This window comes from Xenopus laevis, chromosome 3L (genome assembly GCF_017654675.1).
Source record: "Xenopus laevis strain J_2021 chromosome 3L, Xenopus_laevis_v10.1, whole genome shotgun sequence".
Taxonomy (NCBI): Eukaryota; Metazoa; Chordata; class Amphibia; order Anura; family Pipidae; genus Xenopus; species Xenopus laevis.
In genome coordinates, this window is record NC_054375.1 from 2,376,100 (window position 1) to 2,396,958 (window position 20,859).

Here is a 20,859-nt window from a genome sequence, read left to right on the forward strand (position 1 = left end):
AGACTAAATTTCCTATAAGGCAGATTCTTTCTCACACATTTCGCCTTTTGTTTCTTTTCTCCATCACCACAGCTTACGTGCTTGGGTACCAGACCCTTTGCCATCAAGGCCTCTCCATCTCCTTTGGGCTCTGTGGGGCAGCCATGCTTCTACATCTGCTGATGCAGGGTATCTTTGCCAACCTGGAAGAAAGATGGGGACTGCGGCTTTAAGAAAACGGTGGCTCTGACCATTGCTGGTATCAGGAGAACCCTGACTACATGAGGCAGTGCTTGGAGTCCTGCAAGGATATGAAGTACCCCAGGGACAAGTTCAAAGTCATCCTGGTCAGAGATGAAAAGAATGAAGAAGATGTTTACATGATGGAGACCTTCAAGAAAGTCTTCCATGGGGAAGATGTAGGCACCTATGTGAGGCAGGGGAAAATATATATTTTTTGCATCCCTTTTCTTCTTTAACAGATACACCCACAAACGGTGTGCTTACACTCCATGTCAATATCTCAGATGGTTAAACCAGCAAACTCACTGGGCCAGGTCCTATTTTCGTATGTGGTTCTGCAATACCCAGTGGTGGCACAAGCTTTGCATTTGGATGACCTACGAATCAGTGGTAGGCATCTTCTTCCCCTTCTTCCTAACGGCTCTTTTGATTGCCTCATGTGTTCTTCCAGCCTGTGTAACATTGTGTGGCTCCTCCTGTGCATCCAGATCACATCTCTTCTTCTGTCTATGTACGCCCTTTGCTTAAGTAAATTTGCTCTTGATGTCTTTTTATTCTGTGTTTTACATAATTTGGCTTCTGAAAACCCAAAGTTTGCCCTAGAACCTTGAAAAACCATCAACACAAGAAAGTAGCTCACTCTCTTTCCTTTGCTATGGTGGGCATAGAAGCATCTAATAAAAGAACTAGCACCCTCTCAACCATCTACATAGGTGTGTGCATCCTACATATGTGTACTGCAGCTGTGATATGGCTGGCGTCTTGTGCGTCTAAGAACCCAGCCCTGGCACTGAACACAACTATAACTGTCTGTGTCTGTACATTCCAGCCTTCTTCTCACATTGAGAATCTACTGGATAGGGCTTCCACACTGGAAAGTGTGAGTGAGTGTGTAGGACCATGCTTTAACTTGCACTGATGGCAAGATGCCTGCCCTTGTTTCAGGTTACTGGACTGGGTGTGAATAAATGTTTTTTATGTTGATTTTACGCACCAATGCATTCAGATGCCCTCCTGCGTATTTTTATTCTCCCAGGGTATACCTATTTGCCTCTTTCACCCCTACCAACATCTGCCTGCAACCCTTGCTATATCTACCCCACTTCTACAATACCTGAGTACATGGACCATCTCCCTCTCTTCCATCTCCTTGGCTTATCCAGAACCTCTTCACTCCATGGTCATATCCACCTGCTCTCCTCCCCACTTGTACATCCCTTTCCCCATCTTCCCGCATTCACAGGAATATCCATCCCAACATTCCCAGGTATATACCAAAGAATATATTTCTGAATTGCAGTACAGTGAAACCTCAATTTTACATCTGCTGAATTTAAGTTTTCCCTCATTTCACATAGGGTTTTTTGTGGTCCCACCTATATATTATGGATAACAAATTTCCGATTTTACATTTCGTGAAATTTACACCATTTGTTTCTGGTCCCCGGAAAAATGTAAAATGGGGGTTGTACTGTACTTTACATGTTCATCAGTAGAATGTGGGTGTAACCAGGCCACCTACCGTACCAACAACCAGTGTCTTGGAGATGTGTGTCCAGGAGTGTTGTGGAGAAACGTTAGGGGAGTGAGGGAGTACTCTGGTCTGGGGGCCAATGTGGACTTTATTATATTTATAGGGACCACTGGTTCATGTGGGGCAGAGTGTGAGCGTGGGGCTGTGTGTGAGAGGGAGTGTGTAAGTGTGTGGCTGTGTGTGTGGAGCTGTGTGCAAGGGAGTGTCGTGTGTGTGTGTCAGTGTTTGACTTTGTGTGTGTCTGTGTGAGTGAGGGAATGGGTGTGTGTGAGTGTGGAGCTTTGTGTGAGGGAGTGTGTGTTTGTGTGAGAGGGAGTGGAGTGTGTGTGAGGGACAGTGTGTGAGTTTGGAGCTATGTGTGAGGGAGTGTGAGTGTCTGTGTGAGAGGGAGTGAGTGTGTGTGAAGGGGAGTGTGTGAGGGAGCTATGTGTGAGGGAGTGTGTTTGTGTGAGAGGGAGTGAGTGTGTGTGTTTGTGAGTGTGCAGCTGTGTGTGAGTGTCTGTGTGAGAGGGAGTGAGTGTGTATGAGGGACAGTGTGTGAGTTTGGAGCTATGTGTGAGGGAGTGTGAGTGTCTGTGGTATGAGCGTGGGGCTGTGTGTGTGAGGGAGTGTTTGACTTTGTGTGTGTCTGTGTGAGTGAGGGAATGGGTGCGAGTGTGGAGTGTGTGTGTGAGAAGGGAGTGAGTGTGTGAGAGGGAGTGTGAGTGTTCTGTGTGAGAGGGTGAGTGTGTCTGAAAGTGTGTGTGTGTCTGTGTGAGTGAGGAAATGGGTGTGTGTGAGGGACAGTGTGTGAGTGTGGAGCTATGTGTGAGGGAGTGAGTGTATGTGTGAGAGGGAGTGTGTGTATCTGAGAGAGTGTGTTTGTAACTATGTGTGAGGGAGTGTGAGTGTCTGTGCGAGTGTGGGGCTGTGTGTGTGAGGGAGTGTTTGACTTTGTGTGTGAGTTTGTGGTGTAGCTGTGTGAGAGGGGGTGAGTGAGTGTGAGTGTGTGTGTGAGGGACAGTGTGTGTGTGTAGCTGTGTGAGAGGGGGTGAGTGAGTGAGTGTGAGTGTGTGTGTGAGGGACAGTGTGTGAGTTTGGAGCTGTGTGAGTGTGTGAGTAAAAGCAAAAGGACGTTGCTGTGTATCAGGAGTGGACAAGGCCTGGGAATAGAGCAGGACAATAATTAGTGAGTGGAAGGAGGAGCAGAGAAGTGAGAAGTACATGAGGGAGTAGTATTGTGTATCCAGATATTACATATTGTGTAACAACGTGTTTAGCGACTGTATAAGGACACGAGTGAGTAAAAGTCATTAGTGAGAGCAGTAGAAGTTGTGTCAGTAATGAGGATTAGAGACTTTTAACTTCTCTATCGTGTGTGAAAGAAACAGAAGAATCTCGTGAAGAGACTCAAGCGAGAGAGTGAGCGGGAAACGGGAGGGAGACTTGTCCTGGCCGAGGGGGCGGGGCTTGATCCGGAAGCGGAGACTGAGAGGATTGGCAGGTGGCAGCGGGTGCAGAGCTGGAGCAGGAGGGCCGGGATTGTTCAGTGCTGGGCCGGGGAGATGAGGCGCCCGACTCCCTCAAAGCTGCTTCTGTGTCTCTGTGTTTATGGCTGGAGGGACTTGTCTGTATCTTCTGCGGGTGAGTCTCTGTCCTACATCTTCTGTTACTGCTTCTTCCCTGTGTCACTGTGTGAGGTACCACTCTGTGTCCTGTGGCTGTTTGTTTATATTCTTTATATTCTTTATTATATACTTTATATACTTTATATACTTTATATTCTTTATATACTTTATAATACTTTATATACTTTATATACTTAATATACTTTATATATTTATATATTTATATACTTTATATTATTTAATATACTTTATATACTTTATATACTTATATATATTTATATATTCTTTATATATTTATATACTTTATATATTTATATACTTTAATATATTTACTTTTTATATACTTTATTACTTAATATATTTTATATTTATATACTTTATATATTTATATTCTTTATATACTTTATTTTATATTATATACTTATATATTTATATTTTTATATACTTTATATATTTAATATATTTATATACTTTATATATTTTATATACTGATTATTTATTTTATATACTTTATATATTTTATGTATTTATATATTTATATCTTATATTTATATATACTTTATATACTTTATATATTTAAATTTATATATTTATATACTTTATATACTTTATTTTATGTTAATATACTTTTATATTTATATATCTGCTCACATTCTAGTTATCTGTATAACATTCTGTCCCAGTGGCTGCACAGATCCTATCTGATCCCATTGTAAGCAGCAGTCCTGTCCTGCTTTATGGCAGCTGAGATTCTAGCTATCTGTATAACAGAACATTCTGTCCCAAGTGGCTGCACAGAATCCTATCTGATCCCATTGTAAGCAGCAGTCCTGCCCCTGCTTTATGGCAGCTGAGATTCTAGCTATCTGTATATAACAGAACATTCTGTCCCAGTGGCTGCACAGATCCTATCTGATCCCATTGTAAGCAGCAGTCCTGTCCTGCTTTATGGCAGCTGAGATTTAGCTATCTGTATAACAGAACATTCTGTCCCAGTGGCTGCACAGATCTATCTGATCCCATTGTAAAGCGCGCAGTCCTTCTGCTGTATGAAATGATTTTAAGCTAAATTATCCTAATTTAAAGTACTCCAGATACCACAGGTGCTACCCTCACAATTTACAGGAACAAAAACATGAGCCTAATTCAGATTATTTTGAAGTTTTTGTTTTTTTTTTATGGAAAAGTGAAATGGGTTATGGTATTGCTAATGGCAGGGAGGGAGAGACGTGACAGCGCGAACGGGGGATACTGGGGGGGGTGTGTTGATGATATCAGGATATTTAAGATGTATGAGGCGTCTGGAGAGCTATGCAGACATTGTAGTCGGCATACAGCGTGCTATCTTATATTGATATGATGTATGGGTGCCACCCTATTACGAGATAGTAGAATAGAGGAGGTGGCAGACATGGCTTGTTTAAGCACTCAAACATGTTCTCATGAAATGTAGTTGAGAATGAGGTGGTCTACGTTAGGGATGTGGACGGTTAGACCTAGATATTGTGAAGTAGGTGCAACGGATGTAGCGTTTGGCTGCTCACGGAAGTTCTAGGTTGATAGCTCTCGGTGAGACATATGCGCACGTGCTCGAGTTATGAGATAGATCTTGTTGTATGGCATGTGAGTATTGTGCATCTGATCAGGCTGAGTAGACCCGGATCTGGACAAGCAGCCTGAGTGGAGGTGCTGGTGTCCAGGTTTCGAAGTGTGCGGGCTGAGGTTAGTGTTAGGGGGATTATCGTATGCAGTATAGTGATACGTGAATAGGAGCGTTGGAAGGAGGAGATATCAGTGTGCTACAAGGCATGGATGTGACAGTTGTGCAGGCAGAAAATTGTCTGGAGAGCTGCGGGGTGACATGGGAGCGAATGAGGGTAGATGGCTAGATTGTATATGTCATGTTAGCAGAGTGGATTACCATATGAGTCAGCGCGGTGCGTACTATTCCGTCTGTCGTTGTCTTAGGTATAGGGATTAGATGTGGAGTGTCGAGTATTGAGAACGAGATGAATGCTGCTGTTGGTGCGTGTACTTGGAATGATGCTGTGGTGTTGCGAGTTGTGGGCATGCGGAAGTGGTATGCATGTCTACTATGATGGATGGAATATGAGAGACTTCTTGTGGTGTGGTCCGGCAGTTAGCGGTGTCGCAGGTAATCGTAACGACGGTCCTCTGGAGGAGTGCGTCGGACAGGACCAGTAGCTGTTGGCATTAGATGCTGGAGTGGGCGCTGTCACGTCTGAGTTGAGGCGTTTCATGTTGGCAGTGTGTCTATTGCAGGAGTCGGACTGCTGGTTAAGATTCAGTATAGTCTCGTGAGTCAATAGGCGAGCCTTGAGTGTGAGCATCTGGAAGGTTACAGAGGTAGTGGAATTGAATCGTTTGTGGCTGCATTGGAATGTGCAGGTGTGGCGAGGCAGTGAGTTAGCGTAATGACAGGGTTGATCCGCGCGTATGAGCAGGGATCTTAGATGCTGTGTGGAGACATTGGGGGTGTGTAGCTTGTAACCGATTAGCGAGGTTGCAGGGAGAGTAGTGTAGCTGTTACCGGACGAGTGATGAGCGGTTGAGTGGATTCAGATACAGGTGTTGGATGAGCTCTATACTGTAATAATAGCTTGAGCTATCTGTTGGTGTTCGATGGGTGCGTGTGGCTGTGGCTAGCTGCGGGAGCGGTCAGAGGCAGAGCGCGGGCTGATTGTGCTGAGGCTTTACAGATGTCGCCGTTGATAGGTTCGTGCCTTACAGAAAGTGATTTCCAACATCTCATATGCCATCAGCTTTAGAGTTGATTACGTATGATAGAGTTGTATCAAGTAGTTGGATATGAGTCAGGGTAGTGATGACGGCTATGGTAAGGAGTGATTGGTTACGGATTTAGTAGACATCAGTTGTGGTATTAGCTGGACACATTTTTTATCTGGCGATGACAATCCACGAACGTGCGTACGGGCCACGTGTGTGTTGTCAGCGTGGAAGTAATCACCAATCTAGAGGCGCAGCCCGTAATTCGAGGACCTGACTACAGGGAGATGAGATTGAATGTGCGCTGGTTGGCCATCCCTTCACCGCGAGTACGATTTCACACCGCGGCGGTATGTGCACCTGTGGTATATATACCGAGCTGTCGCAAATACTACACGCAGGGGGCCGCAGTCTGAAGGTCAGTTAGGGAGATTTGGGGTGGGCGCTTATTTGTCCGCTGGGTACCTGGAACTATAGCAGGGTGACACCCCAGTTTCTATATATCTGTAACCTTGTTATGAGGTAAGGGAGCCGCAAGTCTGAAGGCCAGTTAGGGGAGATTTGGGTGAGTGCTTATTGTTGTACCTCTGGGTACCCCTGGAACTTATAGCAGGGGTGGACCCAATGGTTTCTAATAATAATCTTGTAAGCCTTGTTATAGAAGCTAAAGGGGGCCCAGTCTGAAAGGTCATGTTAAGGGGGAGATTTGGGTGTGATGGCTTATTTGTAACCTGGTTACCCTGGGAAGACTATGCAGGGTGACAGCCCGCATGTTTTCTATATATCTGTACCTTTGTTATGAAGCTAAGGGCGCCCAGTTGCAAGGTCTATGTTAGGGGAGATTGGGGGATGAGTGCCTTTTAATTTGTACCCTGGGTACCCTGGTGTGGGCCATTGTGAGAGGATAGAGAAGTGGCAGGCGTGTGTTGACACCCCATGTTTTCTATAAATATACTTGTTGATGCATAGGCAGGGACTTAGATGTAAGTGATGAGATCGATCAGCATACCATATGTGCAGGAGTGGGAAGTGATCATCACGCTCAGTGGAGGTCACCTTGAGCGAGGTGTAGATAGTGTTGAGCGTCTTGAGTTGTTACGTTAGCACTTTGTAGACTGCGGGTCCAGCACGATAGCAGAGGTTATGGCATCCCCCATAGAGAATAGGTTCCGGCTGCCAGAAGTAGCGCGTATGAACAAGCTGGATAAGGCGGTGACTACCCCGAATGTTTCTATATGATCTGTAACCTTGTTATGAGCTTAAGGGGGACCCAGTCCTGCAAAGGTCAAGTTAGAGGGGAGATTTGGGGTGAGTGGTTGCAGCTCGCAGATAATTCTTAAAATTGTAAAATGGCTATCTAACCAGATATTATTTAATATCTGGTACTTTGTGGTATTGAATTTAGGAGAAGCAGAAATAAAACTTGGCCTGCCAAGAGCGACCTCTGAACTGACAAAAATGGTCCTTAAAACAACCGGTAGGGGTATTGAATGCTGGACAGGGCGTGTCTATATCATTAGAGGGCGCACAGAGAAGGTCAAGGTCGATCGGACAAAAGTGTGGTGTGTTTTATATATATGTAGAAGTAAGTTAAAGTCAACTTTCCATTTTCAAATTTTGCATTTTGCGAGGGCGCTTTCACTGTGTGTGAGAAAGTCACGGTATACTGTGGGCGTAGGCTAACGAGGTTGTGCTCGGCTGATGCTTATGTGTAGTGTGATAGACTTATTGCTTGCTCTTACAGATTGATGTCTGAAGAGATTGTTTCGGACACGTGAGCAAGGAGTATCTTTATGATCGGCTCTATGTGAAGTGGAAGGGAGTCTTTTTGCTATTTGCTTGAGGTTCGTGTAAACGCTTTAAATAGTTGCGGCGGACGTGTTTGAGTGTGAGTTAGTTGACGTGATTATAATGAGAGAGGTAGTGAATGTGGGTTATATACTGACTCGCGCTCGGGAGTTTTGGCGTTAGAGTGCGTTTGAGTTGTAGATGGTACAGTGGCTGATTTTGCTCGGAATCGGTGGAAAAGAATAGTGTTGCGTGTATATGAATGTCGGTATCGAATGGTGCCGCTAGTTGATTGTTGTTGCATTCAGGGAAGTGGGTTGTAAGAGTTTAGTCGGGCGATGCGTATTGTAGGTTGCGGTTGTGGGGTTGATGGTGGAAGGTCGATTAGTGAAGTGATCGTCTGTATTCGACGCGTTCCTCAGGACGTGTTGTAGTTTTATAATAGTGGGGTGGGAGATGTGTCGTGCTCTGTGTATTGGGTTTGAGAATGATACGGGCTTAGTGAACAGGTGAAGAGGATTTTATAATGTTCATCCAAAAGTGGATGGTCGTGAAGTAGGTGGAGTCGATGACATGGGTTGTAGCGTAGTTCGTGATGTATGTTTCCTGAGTTGTGTCGGGAGGTTGGACGATCGTCGTACACAATATGGGTCAGGTATCATCAGCGGGCTCTGAGGTCTGGTTTTTAATGTGAATATCATGGGCGTGCGTGGCTGAGTGGTTTGGGGGATTGGGTGCTGGAGTTGAACATGGGAGGCGAGTGTATGTTGGGATGGCGTGTGGGGGTGAGGTATATAGGAGTGTGTGATTCTAGTGGTGTGGGATTGGCATATGATGATTAGTCTAGCGAGTCGATGAGTAGAGGGTTAGGTGTAGGGCGGTACTCGAGGCGAGGTGTGTGTTGAGTATAGATGGAGGATGGTCTATGGAGTTCGAGTGAGCTGAAAGTTTGGTGATAGATTATCAATTCGTGAATAGGATGTATTAGGAAAGATAACGGGGTCGGAGATAGTGTTGGCTGCGATGGTGTTAGCATAGTAGACGCCATAGTGTTGGCGTCACGGTCATAGATACCGTGTTAGCCTGATGGTATAGTGAATCATCCGAGCGTTGGATGTACAGGATAGAAGCGGGTTGTGAGTTGGTGGTGTACGGCAGGTGCGCAGCGGTCGAGTGGATGTGAGAGTACCAGTGTCATAGATAGGTTACGTGAAGTGAATAGTGTGGCAGGGGAGAAAGTCTGATATGAGTAGCAAAGTAGTATAGTTGAGGAATATATGTGAAAAGTACACTTTTAAAATTTTCACTGTTTTGCATAGAATGAATTGAGGGGAGTTCCAGTGGTAGGCAAAAATGTCTAGGCAGGCAGGTCAGTTCTGTGTGTATTCATAGTAGTAAGTGTGAGGCAGCGCGTATAGGTGTGTCGTGTAGTGATAGAATGTGTCTAGAGGTGGACCCTGAGGAAGATGGAATGTTATGGAGTAGTGCGGCCACAGGGATGCGCGAGGGCTGTCGGTTGTCTTGATAGGAGGCTGCAGGATCGGCAGGGTGTGTTGTTACGAAGCAGCTGTTAATCATGAGGGCGCGTGAAGGCGGTGAGTGAGGGGATGCGGTCGCGATGTGTCGTCTACGGATGATTGCTGGTCATTGGTGTGTTCTAATATAGCTCCTCGGGCCGCGGCCCTAAGTGACTGGTTAGAGGGGCGGCGCGGTTACAGGGTTGGTGCGATGTGAGGTGGCCGTGTAGGATGTGCGGGTGTAGGGTATGATGGTCTGGCGTGGGTGTTGTGGCTATCTTGGATGGTGATGTGTGTGTTAATGTGATGGTCTCGGTGGATAGAGGTGTGACTGTAGTAGGCTGGAATAGTAATTCAGACGGAGGTGGACAGAATGTGATAGATGGTGTCCCAAGCGGTCGAAGAAAATCCCGAACGAGCCGATGACAGATTAAGTGAGTGATGGGCGGTGCGAAAGCTTGAAGAGGCAACATAAGGAGTGTGACGTCGCTCGATAGGTCAACGCGGATGACTTGAGAGAATGGTGGCGTAGTTAGGGATTTGGTGGAGCAGTCGAGACAGGAGGGTCGGTCGAGGAGTCGGGTGGTTATCGGTGTGGTGGGTAACTGGCAGGATATGAGGGTGTGAGGTCATATACGGTGTGTACGGGTGATGGCGTGGATAGGGTTGACACGGTTGACAGGAGAAGGTGTATGCCTGGAGAGAGTGGGATTAACTGCGTAGGTATGCACGATTGGTGCACGAGAGAGAGTGTGTTGAAGTGATAGTGAGGTCGTGCGGTGTGAGGGATGTAATAGATCGGAGGAGAGCTGCGTCGAGAATTGATAGACTGCTGTGTTCATGTAGTGATATCAAGAGTGGTAGTTATGGTTCGAGTAGCCATGGTCGTCTGGCAGTGCATGTTGTCGGTGATAATGGTGTGGAGAGGGTGGTATCCGCTTCGCTCTGTGTAATAAGTAGTCTGATGTGCGGGAGACGTTGTGTTCTTAGACAGAAGTTGGAGGGGGTGCGGTACATATGGGTGTGGTCGATATTGACTCGGCGCGAGGGTCGAAGAAGTCCGCGAAAACGAGCTGAAAAAAGTCCCAAGGTAGTATGTTGGACGAGCCGATAAGTCCCGAAAAACATGGGCGTAAGGACTCGAATGAACGGTAATGGTTCTTCACGGTAAATCGAGCCGAATATCATGGTCTCTGAAACGAATAAGTGGGAGCGCCGCTGGAATAAAGTCCGCCAGTATTAGATCGGAGCGCTAGACAATAACGTGCTCGAGAGAGGAGCGAGATAGTATTACCATTCCTGATACAGCTGCGAGAAGGTCGTGGGGGCAGTATGCTCCGAGAGAGGGTATACTGATATATATGTCGCTGTGGTTAGCGCCAAATAAGTCTGAAAGCGGTGTCAATAGGAGGGTGACACTAGCGATAAGGGTATAGTAGAGTCGAATGGATTTGCGCGGAAGATTGATGAGAGTGCCTGAGGTTGTCGCGCAGAAAGACCCGTGGAAGCCCCATAAAAGAACGACAGACGCACCGGCAGGGAAAGCTCGTGGGGTAGATTAGTCGTGACGTGACGTCTCGCGCGCAATGAGTCTGCGGGACGCATGTGGAAGAATAGACCAAAGCCACGAATAGGGAGCTCCAACGAGAAGTACTGAAGAGAGTAGCGTGGAGGACTGGGAAAACGTTATGTTGTCCAGGCTTGAAACGGCCAGAGTCGGGTCAGCGGTTTGTGTTGTTGATGTTTTTTATAGTTTTGTTAGTTAAGAGGCTCACTCTGTGAGCAATGACGGCGTATTCGGTGGATTGTGCTTTTCGTGGTTTTTTGTGTGTAGATATTCTCATAGGTGTGCCGCTCCTAGACCACCAATGTATTCTCTCATTTTACACTTTTAAGGGGCTCTGAACACCATGATTTTTTATGTAGACTGTGGTGAGGAGGGACCTATGTGCGAGCAATGAGGTGCGTAGCTGGGGCCAAAGTGGTCTGGGGGTCTCACCGAAAGATGTGTTTCGCGCTCTGTCTGTACGTGTGGCTCCCGTGAATTTGACGTGAGATTGGTGCGCCCTGTTTAGTGAGCGAGTCCACGCCGTAGCGAATTGCCTTAGAGGTGGCCATGTATCACGTTTGCAATGATAGAGCACTATTGGATGAGGATTCGACACGGATGAGACAACCTCGTAGCGAGCATTTTGGTGGCGAGAGAGAAGATGTTTTGGTGTGCCGATGAGCCAAATAGATTGGGTGCTTGAGAATTGTTTGAGAAAGACGAGTCACGCGCGGGAGGAAAATGAGGAAGCTGGAGTAGGAGGATAATAGGCGTGTGGGATCAACATAGGTATGTCTCATTTCTGGGTAGGGCTAGGATTTGCCCTCGATTCTATTGATGCGCAAGATGCAAAGATCAGATGTAGCACATTTGTTGAGCCATTCCGCGCTTGTGGGAAGTGGGTGAGTATCGGTAGCTAATTAATAGAACGTTGGTGAACTGTAGGGTGTTGGCGAAACATACATGTACCCAGCATGCATTTGGGAGATGCATATTGGGGAGCAGAGAAATTGAGTGATAGTAGCGTGTGTTTGCACCTTGTGTTGCACATAAAGTGACGGAAGTAGTAACCGAGTGCAGTATGGGGATCGTATAGAGAGAGGGGGTGTACGTTCCTAGGATTTGCGAGCTGTTGAGTACCGTCGATTTGGTCGGTGGGCTTGTATTTGGTAAGCGTGATTTAGAGAAAGAATACTGCCACCAGCGCATCTGTGGGGCTTTAAATCAGATGGCGTACGGGTCCTATTAGGCTGGATGTGCATAAACTAGAGACGCTGTGGGGGCGATTGACTGATTGATGTGGCTGCGAAGAGGTGTTGAGCCGTCGCACTCTCGGCTGGATGGGGACATCTAGTATGTATCACGATAATAGGCCGATGGGGCAGGATTAAAAGGGGTGGAGCTGGGAATGTGTTACATGTTGTATGTGATAATTTGATCCACGTCTGGAGGATTCCAGTTTCAATTGTAAACCAAAACCAACCAAAAAAATTGGACGGGCGTCGGTCAAAACTGAAATTGGTGCATCTCAACCTGGCAGTCATAAAATGCGATTATGAGCTTGGTGTTAAGTTTGCCCCCCATAGTGTAATATAAAAAGGAGATATTGTCCTGCCTCGATCATGGGTCCTGGGAATCTGTTTTCATGGGCAATGTGAGGGGATGTGATGTGTCTGAAGAGATCACGTGATTAACCCTCATGTATGGGGACGAGGGCCCGGGGTCATCACTCGCTATCAGGATTCAGTGCTGTCCCTAATACACAGCATCAAATGTGACCTCTATTCTCCTGCACCCCAAGACCTTGGGATAATGATGTCTGTAGTCTACACACATATATTGGATTATTGTACATTTCAGTCAGTGACCGCCACACTGTCCCCTACTATAAATCCTAGCTCTGCCCCAAACCTTGGGATTTAATGACATCTGTATATCACACAGGTCATATAGTGAGAGGTTTCATGGATGATTGGTATCAGAACGTTACTAAGTTAGGCACTAGGTAAGCCAGGAGACGGCCGCACGCTCGGAACGCGGAGTGTCCCCATCTCATACCATTCCGCGGCAATCCCGGTACAGAGATGGATGATCCTTGGGCGGAGGTGCGAATGAGTGCGTGTTCAGTGCTACTATCATACAGGTATACATTGTGAGGTTAGTGGGTGGTGTGGTATGGTAGAGTCCATGGGATGGACTAGGATCGGCATTCAGTGATGATGTTGTAGTTGTGTTGAGCCGCGCGAGGCTTTTCTTGTTATAATGAGTTGAGGCGGGTAAGTGATGGGGAGGGGAGCTGGCTGGAACGGAGGGATAGGTAGGTGTGGGAGTAATGTCTGGGTGAATGGCGCGTTGAGAGTGTGAAGAGGAAGTGATATCAAATTGTCTGGGAGTTGTCAGGTTTGTGGGCTAGAGATGGTCGAAGGACCGTGAAGTGGAGGGAGTGAAATTGATGCGGTTGGATGTACGTAGTGATTATGTGAGAGGTGGTGCGGGTGTGACTGGATCGCGGGCTGTTGTGGAGATGTGAGTGGAAATCGGGTCATGGGAGTGAGTGAGTCTGTACCGTAGTAGGAAGATTGGCAGGGCTAGCGATGCCGAGAACGGAGTAGTATTGAATAGTCTACTAAGTAGGCGGATAGGTTATGTGGTCGTATGCAGGTAGGTTATGTATTGATGCGTATGACATTGGCTAGTCATTAGGATCTAATATGAAGAGACGAGATTATAGAGAGGGATTTGTCTTGCGCTTGAAGTCGCTCGGTAAAATCAAGTTCTTTAGTAATCGTTGCTATGTGTGAATGTGCCAGGAGCGCGTCAGGAGACAGATGTCGTCTTCGTTGTAAGGGATTTGCGTATAGTCTACGATAGTGGCTTGGTGAGCGTGGTGGATAGTGCGCGGCTTGCTTTGCGTCGTGGGGTTATCTGGGACGTAGGGAGGGGTAACATTCTGGTGTCTGGGTGCCGCAGTGGTAGGGCGATGGGGGGGTTAGTAATTGGGGTCCAAGTTGGGTGAAGGTGATGCGCTGAATATGAGGCGCGGATGAGTGGACGTTGGGGGCAAGATTGAGTTGAGGTCTAGACGTAGCGTGGAGCGTGGAAGCGGGGTATGATAAGGAGTGTGGTTGGTACAGGGAGTTCGTTGGAATTTGAGAGGAAGTATATAAGCGTGGGACAGGAGATATGAGTCTTGGTGGGTGTAAGGTGGATGTCGTATCGGTGAGAGGATGCGTGTTAGAATCATTTTAAGGACTATGGATCGGTAGCGTTCAGTGGCGTGCGTTGATGTAGGTCAGAAGAATGGGAGTGATGAGCAGAGTTGTTCTCCAGGGCCGGATGTGGTAAGGGAGGGTAGTGTGTTAGTATCTGTGATTGAGAGTGGGTGGGTGGGGGACAGGGGTAGAGTGCGTGCGGTGTGATGAGGAAGTCGGGGGGGAGCGGATGTGTCATCAGTGTAGGAGGGGGTGGAGTGTGGAGGTGAGGATCGGGGACAGTGTGCATTACTAACTGATGATGAGGAGGATCAGAAGTTGATACTTGATATTTTGGAGGGGTGTACACAGTCATGAGGAACTCTATTCACTCGCTCGCCTACACTGATTACCTCGCGCTGCAACGCGTCGGTCGCCAAACTTTGGGATATGATGATCTGTATCTCACACAACATATATTTGGAGATTATTGTAATATCCCAGTAGTAACCGAGCAACTGTCCCCCTCCTATACTCGTTGCAATGCTCGCACAGGAATACCTTGGGGATACGGATGATGAGTGTAATCTAGTCACACTGAATATATATTGGATATGGGTACATCAGTCCGCAGAACGAACCATGCACGTCCACTGCTCCCCTCTATACTCCTGCACCCATTAGCTGAGTCTGATCTCTGTATTATATAGTTCTTGCCCCATTCAGAGATGTGGGGAGAGGAGTGCGTGTAAGTGATTGCAGTACTTGTTCCTCTTTCTGCTGGACTGAAAAAAATAACAAAACACCATTAGCCTGAGTTTATGTTTTAAAGGGAAGGCAAACTATTCTGCCAACCAGTCCCTTAATGAATAGAATGTTATGCCAATACTGTTATTTATAGGTGCCAACGATGTATGAACTGGCTTGTTTGTTCCAATCTGGTTGATGAGCTATTAGAGCTCATTCTTGTTATCACAACCTTTAGTAAGTGGGAGATATACAGTGTGGGTTCCTGATTTGTGTGTTACTAGTGAGAGAGGAAGTGGGTTCAGATGACTAATTCGCTGCCTGTTAAACTGCCATACTGATTACTTAATACATTATACACACGGCAGCTCTCTCATTACTTTTTGCTGCCATAGTTTTATGGGATCTCTCTGTACAGACTATGAACAAACTTAGGGACTGTTCCTGCTGAATTGTGCTTAGTACAGGGAATACCTATGCTGCCATAGTTTTATGGGATCTCTCTGTACAGACTATGAGCAAACTTAGGGACTGTTCCTGCTGAATTGTGCTTAGTACAGGGGAATACCTATGTACCATAGTTTTATGGGATCTCTCTGTACAGACTATGAGCAAACTTAGGGGACTGTTCCTGCTGAATTGTGCTTAGTACAGGGAATACCTATGTACCATAGTTTTATGGGATCTCTCTGTACAGACTATGAGCAAACTTAGGGGACTGTTCCTGCTGAATTGTGCTTAGTACAGGGAATACCTATGCTGCCATAGTTTTATGGGATCTCTCTGTACAGACTATGAGCAAACTTAGGGACTGTTCCTGCTGAATTGTGCTTAGTACAGGGGAATACCTATGCTGCCATAGTTTTATGGGATCTCTCTGTACAGACTATGAGCAAATTTAGGGGACTGTTCCTGCTGAATTGTGCTTAGTACAGGGAATACCTATGTACCATAGTTTTATGGGATCTCTCTGTACAGACTATGAGCAAACTTAGGGACTGTTCCTGCTGAATTGTGCTTAGTACAGGGGAATACCTATGCTGCCATAGTTTTATGGGATCTCTTTGTACAGACTATGAGCAAACTTAGGGACTGTTCCTGCTGAATTGTGCTTAGTACAGGGGAATACCTATGCTGCCATAGTTTTATGGGATCTCTTTGTACAGACTATGAGCAAACTTAGGGGCTGTTCCTGCTGAATTGTGCTTAGTACAGGGGAATACCTATGCTACCATAGTTTTATGGGATCTCTCTGTACAGACTATGAGCAAACTTAGGGACTGTTCCTGCTGAATTGTGCTTAGTACAGGGAATACCTATGCTGCCATAGTTTTAACTGCTTTCTGGCCCTAAAAATCCTACAAGCAATACAAATTCATTCAGTGATAGTTCTCCTGGGAGTTTTATTGCTGGAATCTTTCCAGGGAATTCCCATTGTGGGAAGATTCTGTTAATGGAAACATTTGTGTTTTGCACTTGATTTATAGACCCAGGGATGTAGGGTGAGATATGGGGCTAAACATTCTTCTTTCAGCTCATTGTATGTCTTACACCCTGCACTTTATATCTATGGTTACACTCTTTCTTCTGCTCTTCTTACTCTCACCCCTTCTTGGTAAAGTAATAGGGTTTCTCATGTCTCTAACTGGTGGTTTGTGGGCAATGGTTCCTTTAAATCTCCCCCTAACTGGCCTTCAGACTGGGCCCCCTTAGCTCATAACAAGGTTACAGATATATAGAAACATTGGGGTGTCACCCTGCTATAGTTCCAGGGGTACCCAGAGTACAAATAAACACTCACCCCAAATCTCCCCTAACTGACCTTCAGACTGGGCCCCTTAGCTCATAACAAGGTTACAGATATATAGAAACATTGGGGTGTCACCCTGCTATAGTTCCAGGGGTACCCAGGGCACAAATAAGCACTCACCCCAAATCTCCCCTAACTGACCTTCAGACTGGGCCCCCTTAGCTCATAACAAGGTTACAGATATATAGAAACATTGGGGTGTCACCCTGCTATAGTTCCAGGGGTACCCAGGGTACAAATAAGCACTCACCCCAAATCTCCCCCTAACTGACCTTCAGACTGGGCCCCCTTAGCTCATAACAAGGTTACAGATATATAGAAACATTGGGGTGTCACCCTGCTATAATTCCAGGGGTACCCATGGTACAAATAAACACTCACCCCAAATCTCCCCCTAATTGGCCAAGGAGAACTTTAGGGGCTCCTGGTTGGAACAGGAGTAATGAGTTGTATATTGATTTTGGGGAATACATTTGTGTATAACTGCAGCTCTCTTGTTACCCGCAGGGCTACTGGAAGTCTCTATTGGTCAGTTCACAGACCTGAGACTGAATCACACGGCTCCGACTGAGATCCTTCTGCGGAACATTCCGGTTAACGTGTCCTTCGTTCTCTTCCACGTGCACACGCTCTACCAGAATGTGACAGTTTCGCTCAGCAAGGTGCAGAGTTTTAGTGATGCCCATGTAGCTCATATCTAGAAATCGGTGATCAAGTGTTTTTTTTGTTGTGCATTTTTTAAATCATCTATTAACCCTAATGAGCCTTTAAATCCTGCAGGGCACCTTTTTAAAGTCCAAGTAAAGCCATGAGAACACACTGATCACAGATAATAAATGTTTTGTTTCAACTCATAGATTATATAAAACTGTCTCCTGATTTGGTTGCTGGAGAAGTGATTCATTTGTTTTTTTCTCACCCAAGTTAAGGAACTTCGGTCTGTTTCCTGTGGAATAATAGTTTGCCGAATCGATTGGGCTTCCTGATTGCCGGCCCAGATAGAAGCCGAGGGGGTTTTTGCTTTCCCTTCTTATAAACACCGCAGAGTTAACCACATGCCACTGTAATAACAAAATTATATACAGGGTTGTTCCCCTTTAAATTAACTGTTAGTAGGATGTAGAGAGGGATATTCTGAGACAATTTGCTATTGGTTTTAATTTTTTATTATTAATGGTTTTTGAGTTATTTAGCTTTTTATTCAGCAGTTCTCCAGTTTGCAATTTCAGCCATCTGGTTGCCAGGGTCCAAATTCCCCTAGCAACCATGCACTGATTTGAATAGGAGACAGGAATATGAATAGGAGAGGGACTGAATAGAAAGAGGAGGAATAAAAAGTAGCAATAACAATACATTTGTAGCCTTACAGCCTTTGATAGGGTCAGTGACCCCCATTTAAAAACTGGAAATGGTCAGAAGTAGAAGGCAAATAATTAAAAAACAATAAAAACAATGGAGACCAAATCAAATGTTACTTAGAATTGGCCATTCCATAATAAATTAAAAGTTAAAATAAAGGTGAACCGCCCCTTTAAGAACACCGCAGAATTAACACAGGCCACTGTAATAATGACAAAAAAAAAAAAGATTTACATTAAAGTGACAGTAATGATGTCAGATTGATAATTATTGGGGTGTCACTGAGCAATTCCAGGCTATTATCACTAGGGATGCACCGAATCCAGGATTCGTTTCGGAATTAATTCGGCTTTTTTCAGCAGGATCCGGATTCAGGCAATCTTTATTTTGGGGTTGACTTGCCCTTTAACGACAGAATTATACGAATAAGATGCGCCACCATTTTCCCGGTAGGTAATAATTAGTAGGGATGTACCGAATCGACTATTTTGGATTCGGCCGATCCCCCGAATCCTTAACAAAAGATTCGGCCGAATACCAAAACGAATCTGAATTTGCATATGCAAATTAGGAGTGGGTAGGGGAAAACATTTTTTACTTCCTTGTTTTGTGACAAAAACTCACACGATTTCCCTCCCTGCCTCTAATTTGCATATGCAAATTCAGATTCGGTTTGGCCGGGCAGAAGGATTCGGCCGAATCCTGCAGAAAAAGGCCGAATTCCGAACCGAATCCTGGATTCGGTGCATCCCTAATAATTAGCGATGTGCCGAATCCACTATTTGGGAATCGGGCGAATCCACCATTTGAGATTCAGCCGAATCCACCATTTGGGATTCGGCCGAATCCCTGGTGAAAGATTCAGTCGTATCCCCGGTTAAAGATTTGTCTTAATACCGAACCGAATCCTAATTTGCATATGTAAATTAGGAGCGGGTAGGAAAATCACGTGACTTTTCGTCACAAAATAATTTTTTTTTCCACTTTTTCTTTCCTGCCCCTAATTTGCCTGTGCAAATAAGGGATTCGGGTCGGTATTCGGCCGACTCTTTCACAGGATATTCGGCTGAATCCCAAATAGTGGATCCCTAGTGCATCCCTAAATTATCACCTACCGGGAAACTTGTGGTGCTTCTTATTCGTATAATTGTGTCCTTAAAGGGCAAGTCAACCCCAAATTTGCCTAATAACAGAAAACTTAATTCTTAGCAACTTAAACAATATACGTTTATTAAAAAAATTTCAGTGCGTTATTCATAAAAAACGTTTGCTATTAAAAGCAGCATTTGGCTTAACTCTTGCTTGTTACTTTTTAAACAACGATGCAAAAGTCTTGGGGGGCAGATTTACTAAAGGGCGAAGTGACTAATGCCCTGGACGCAACTTCGGCATTCTAGTAAATTAGCGTTTGTCTGAGCGAATTTTCGCCTGGCCAAGTGTTGCAATGGCTGCGAAGCCGTCGCCGGCGATTTTTCACCGCTTAGTAAATTTACCCCTTGGTTCACCAGCAAAGTCAGCTCTGTTAATCAGCTGCCTTGTCTTACATTGGTATCAACAGTCTGAACCACCAGTGCAGAGCATAGAAAGGGACGTAACGCTGCTTTTCAAATAGGAATATATAACGTAGAAAATGTGTTAGTAGTAATTATATATAATATATATAAATTCATGTTCCTAGAATAAAATCAAGGGGGAGCAATATGGGGTCAATTTTGGGAAAGGTTGATGAAGCCACCTCCCACTGCATTATGTCACTTCTACCTCTCATTGGCTCTAGATTCCCACTGCAAATGATTCAGAAACCGGCAGCGACGCAGGATTACTGAATGAACTCCGGCCCGTACAGACCAACTGCAGCTGGTACTTGGCATCCTCCGACCTCAACCAGCTGCTGGCAACGGCGGTGACTGTTCCATATGGAGAGAAAGGTACGGCAATGGCCAGTCTGTATTGGATCATTCACCTCTCGAAGGGTTTGTTCCCCTTTAAATTAACTATTAGTATGATGTAGAGAGGAATATTCTGAGACAATTTGCAATTGGTCTTCATTTTTCATTATTTGTGGTTTTTGACTTACTTAGCTTTTTATTCAGCAGCTCTCCGGTTTTAGCAATCTGGTTGCTAGGGTCCAAATTCCCCTAGCAACCATGCATTGCTTTGAATAAGAGACTGGAATATGAATAGGAGAGGCCTGAATAGAAAGATGAGGAATAAAAAGTAACAATACGTTTGTAGCCTTAGATGGGGTCAGTGACCCCCATTTGAAAACTGGAAAGCGTCAGAAGAAGAAGACAAATTGTTAAAAAAACGATAAAAAAAATAATAATTACCAATTGAAAAGTTGCTTAGAATTAGCCATTCTATAATGTACTAAAAGATCATTTAAAGGTGAAGCTTCCCTTTCTCTGTTTGTCATTAACCCCCTACAGGCAATGATTCTTTCAATTTATCATTGATCCCATAACTGCGACGCAGCTGAACTCGCTCCCTCCAACCACATCTCATCTTTTATAATTAGATTAATAAATAGAATTTGCTGGGCTTTTTATTTGTAGATCCAGTTCCGGGGGCGTGTAACGTGGAGTTCAGTTTAGATGTTGATCCGAACGTTTATCTGCGATATAATCTCTATGAAACGGTCATCACTTTTGCACCAGCCAATCTGGGATCTGCCAGGTATGTGTGCCCAGAACATTCCTTCTCTGTATATTTGTATTTATACATATGGGAGGAGGGAGGTGCCATATTGATTCCCTTAGACAGTACAGTATGAGGGTATAGCTTATT

The 20,859-nt window shown here is 45.2% G+C and overlaps 1 protein-coding gene across 1 annotated transcript in view; it reads left to right on the forward strand.

Annotated features, from left to right (window-relative positions):
* Positions 1-260: 260 nt before the first annotated feature.
* LOC121401120 (transmembrane 7 superfamily member 3-like) overlaps positions 261-20,859 on the forward strand; it is a 29,808-nt gene continuing 9,209 nt past the window's right edge. The window contains exons 1-6 of the mRNA XM_041585474.1: positions 261-410; positions 1,052-1,102; positions 3,121-3,379; positions 17,221-17,375; positions 19,850-20,000; positions 20,628-20,748. Of these exons, the coding sequence (XP_041441408.1) occupies positions 261-410; positions 1,052-1,102; positions 3,121-3,379; positions 17,221-17,375; positions 19,850-20,000; positions 20,628-20,748 (887 nt within the window). The remainder of the gene's footprint in view (positions 411-1,051; positions 1,103-3,120; positions 3,380-17,220; positions 17,376-19,849; positions 20,001-20,627; positions 20,749-20,859) is intronic.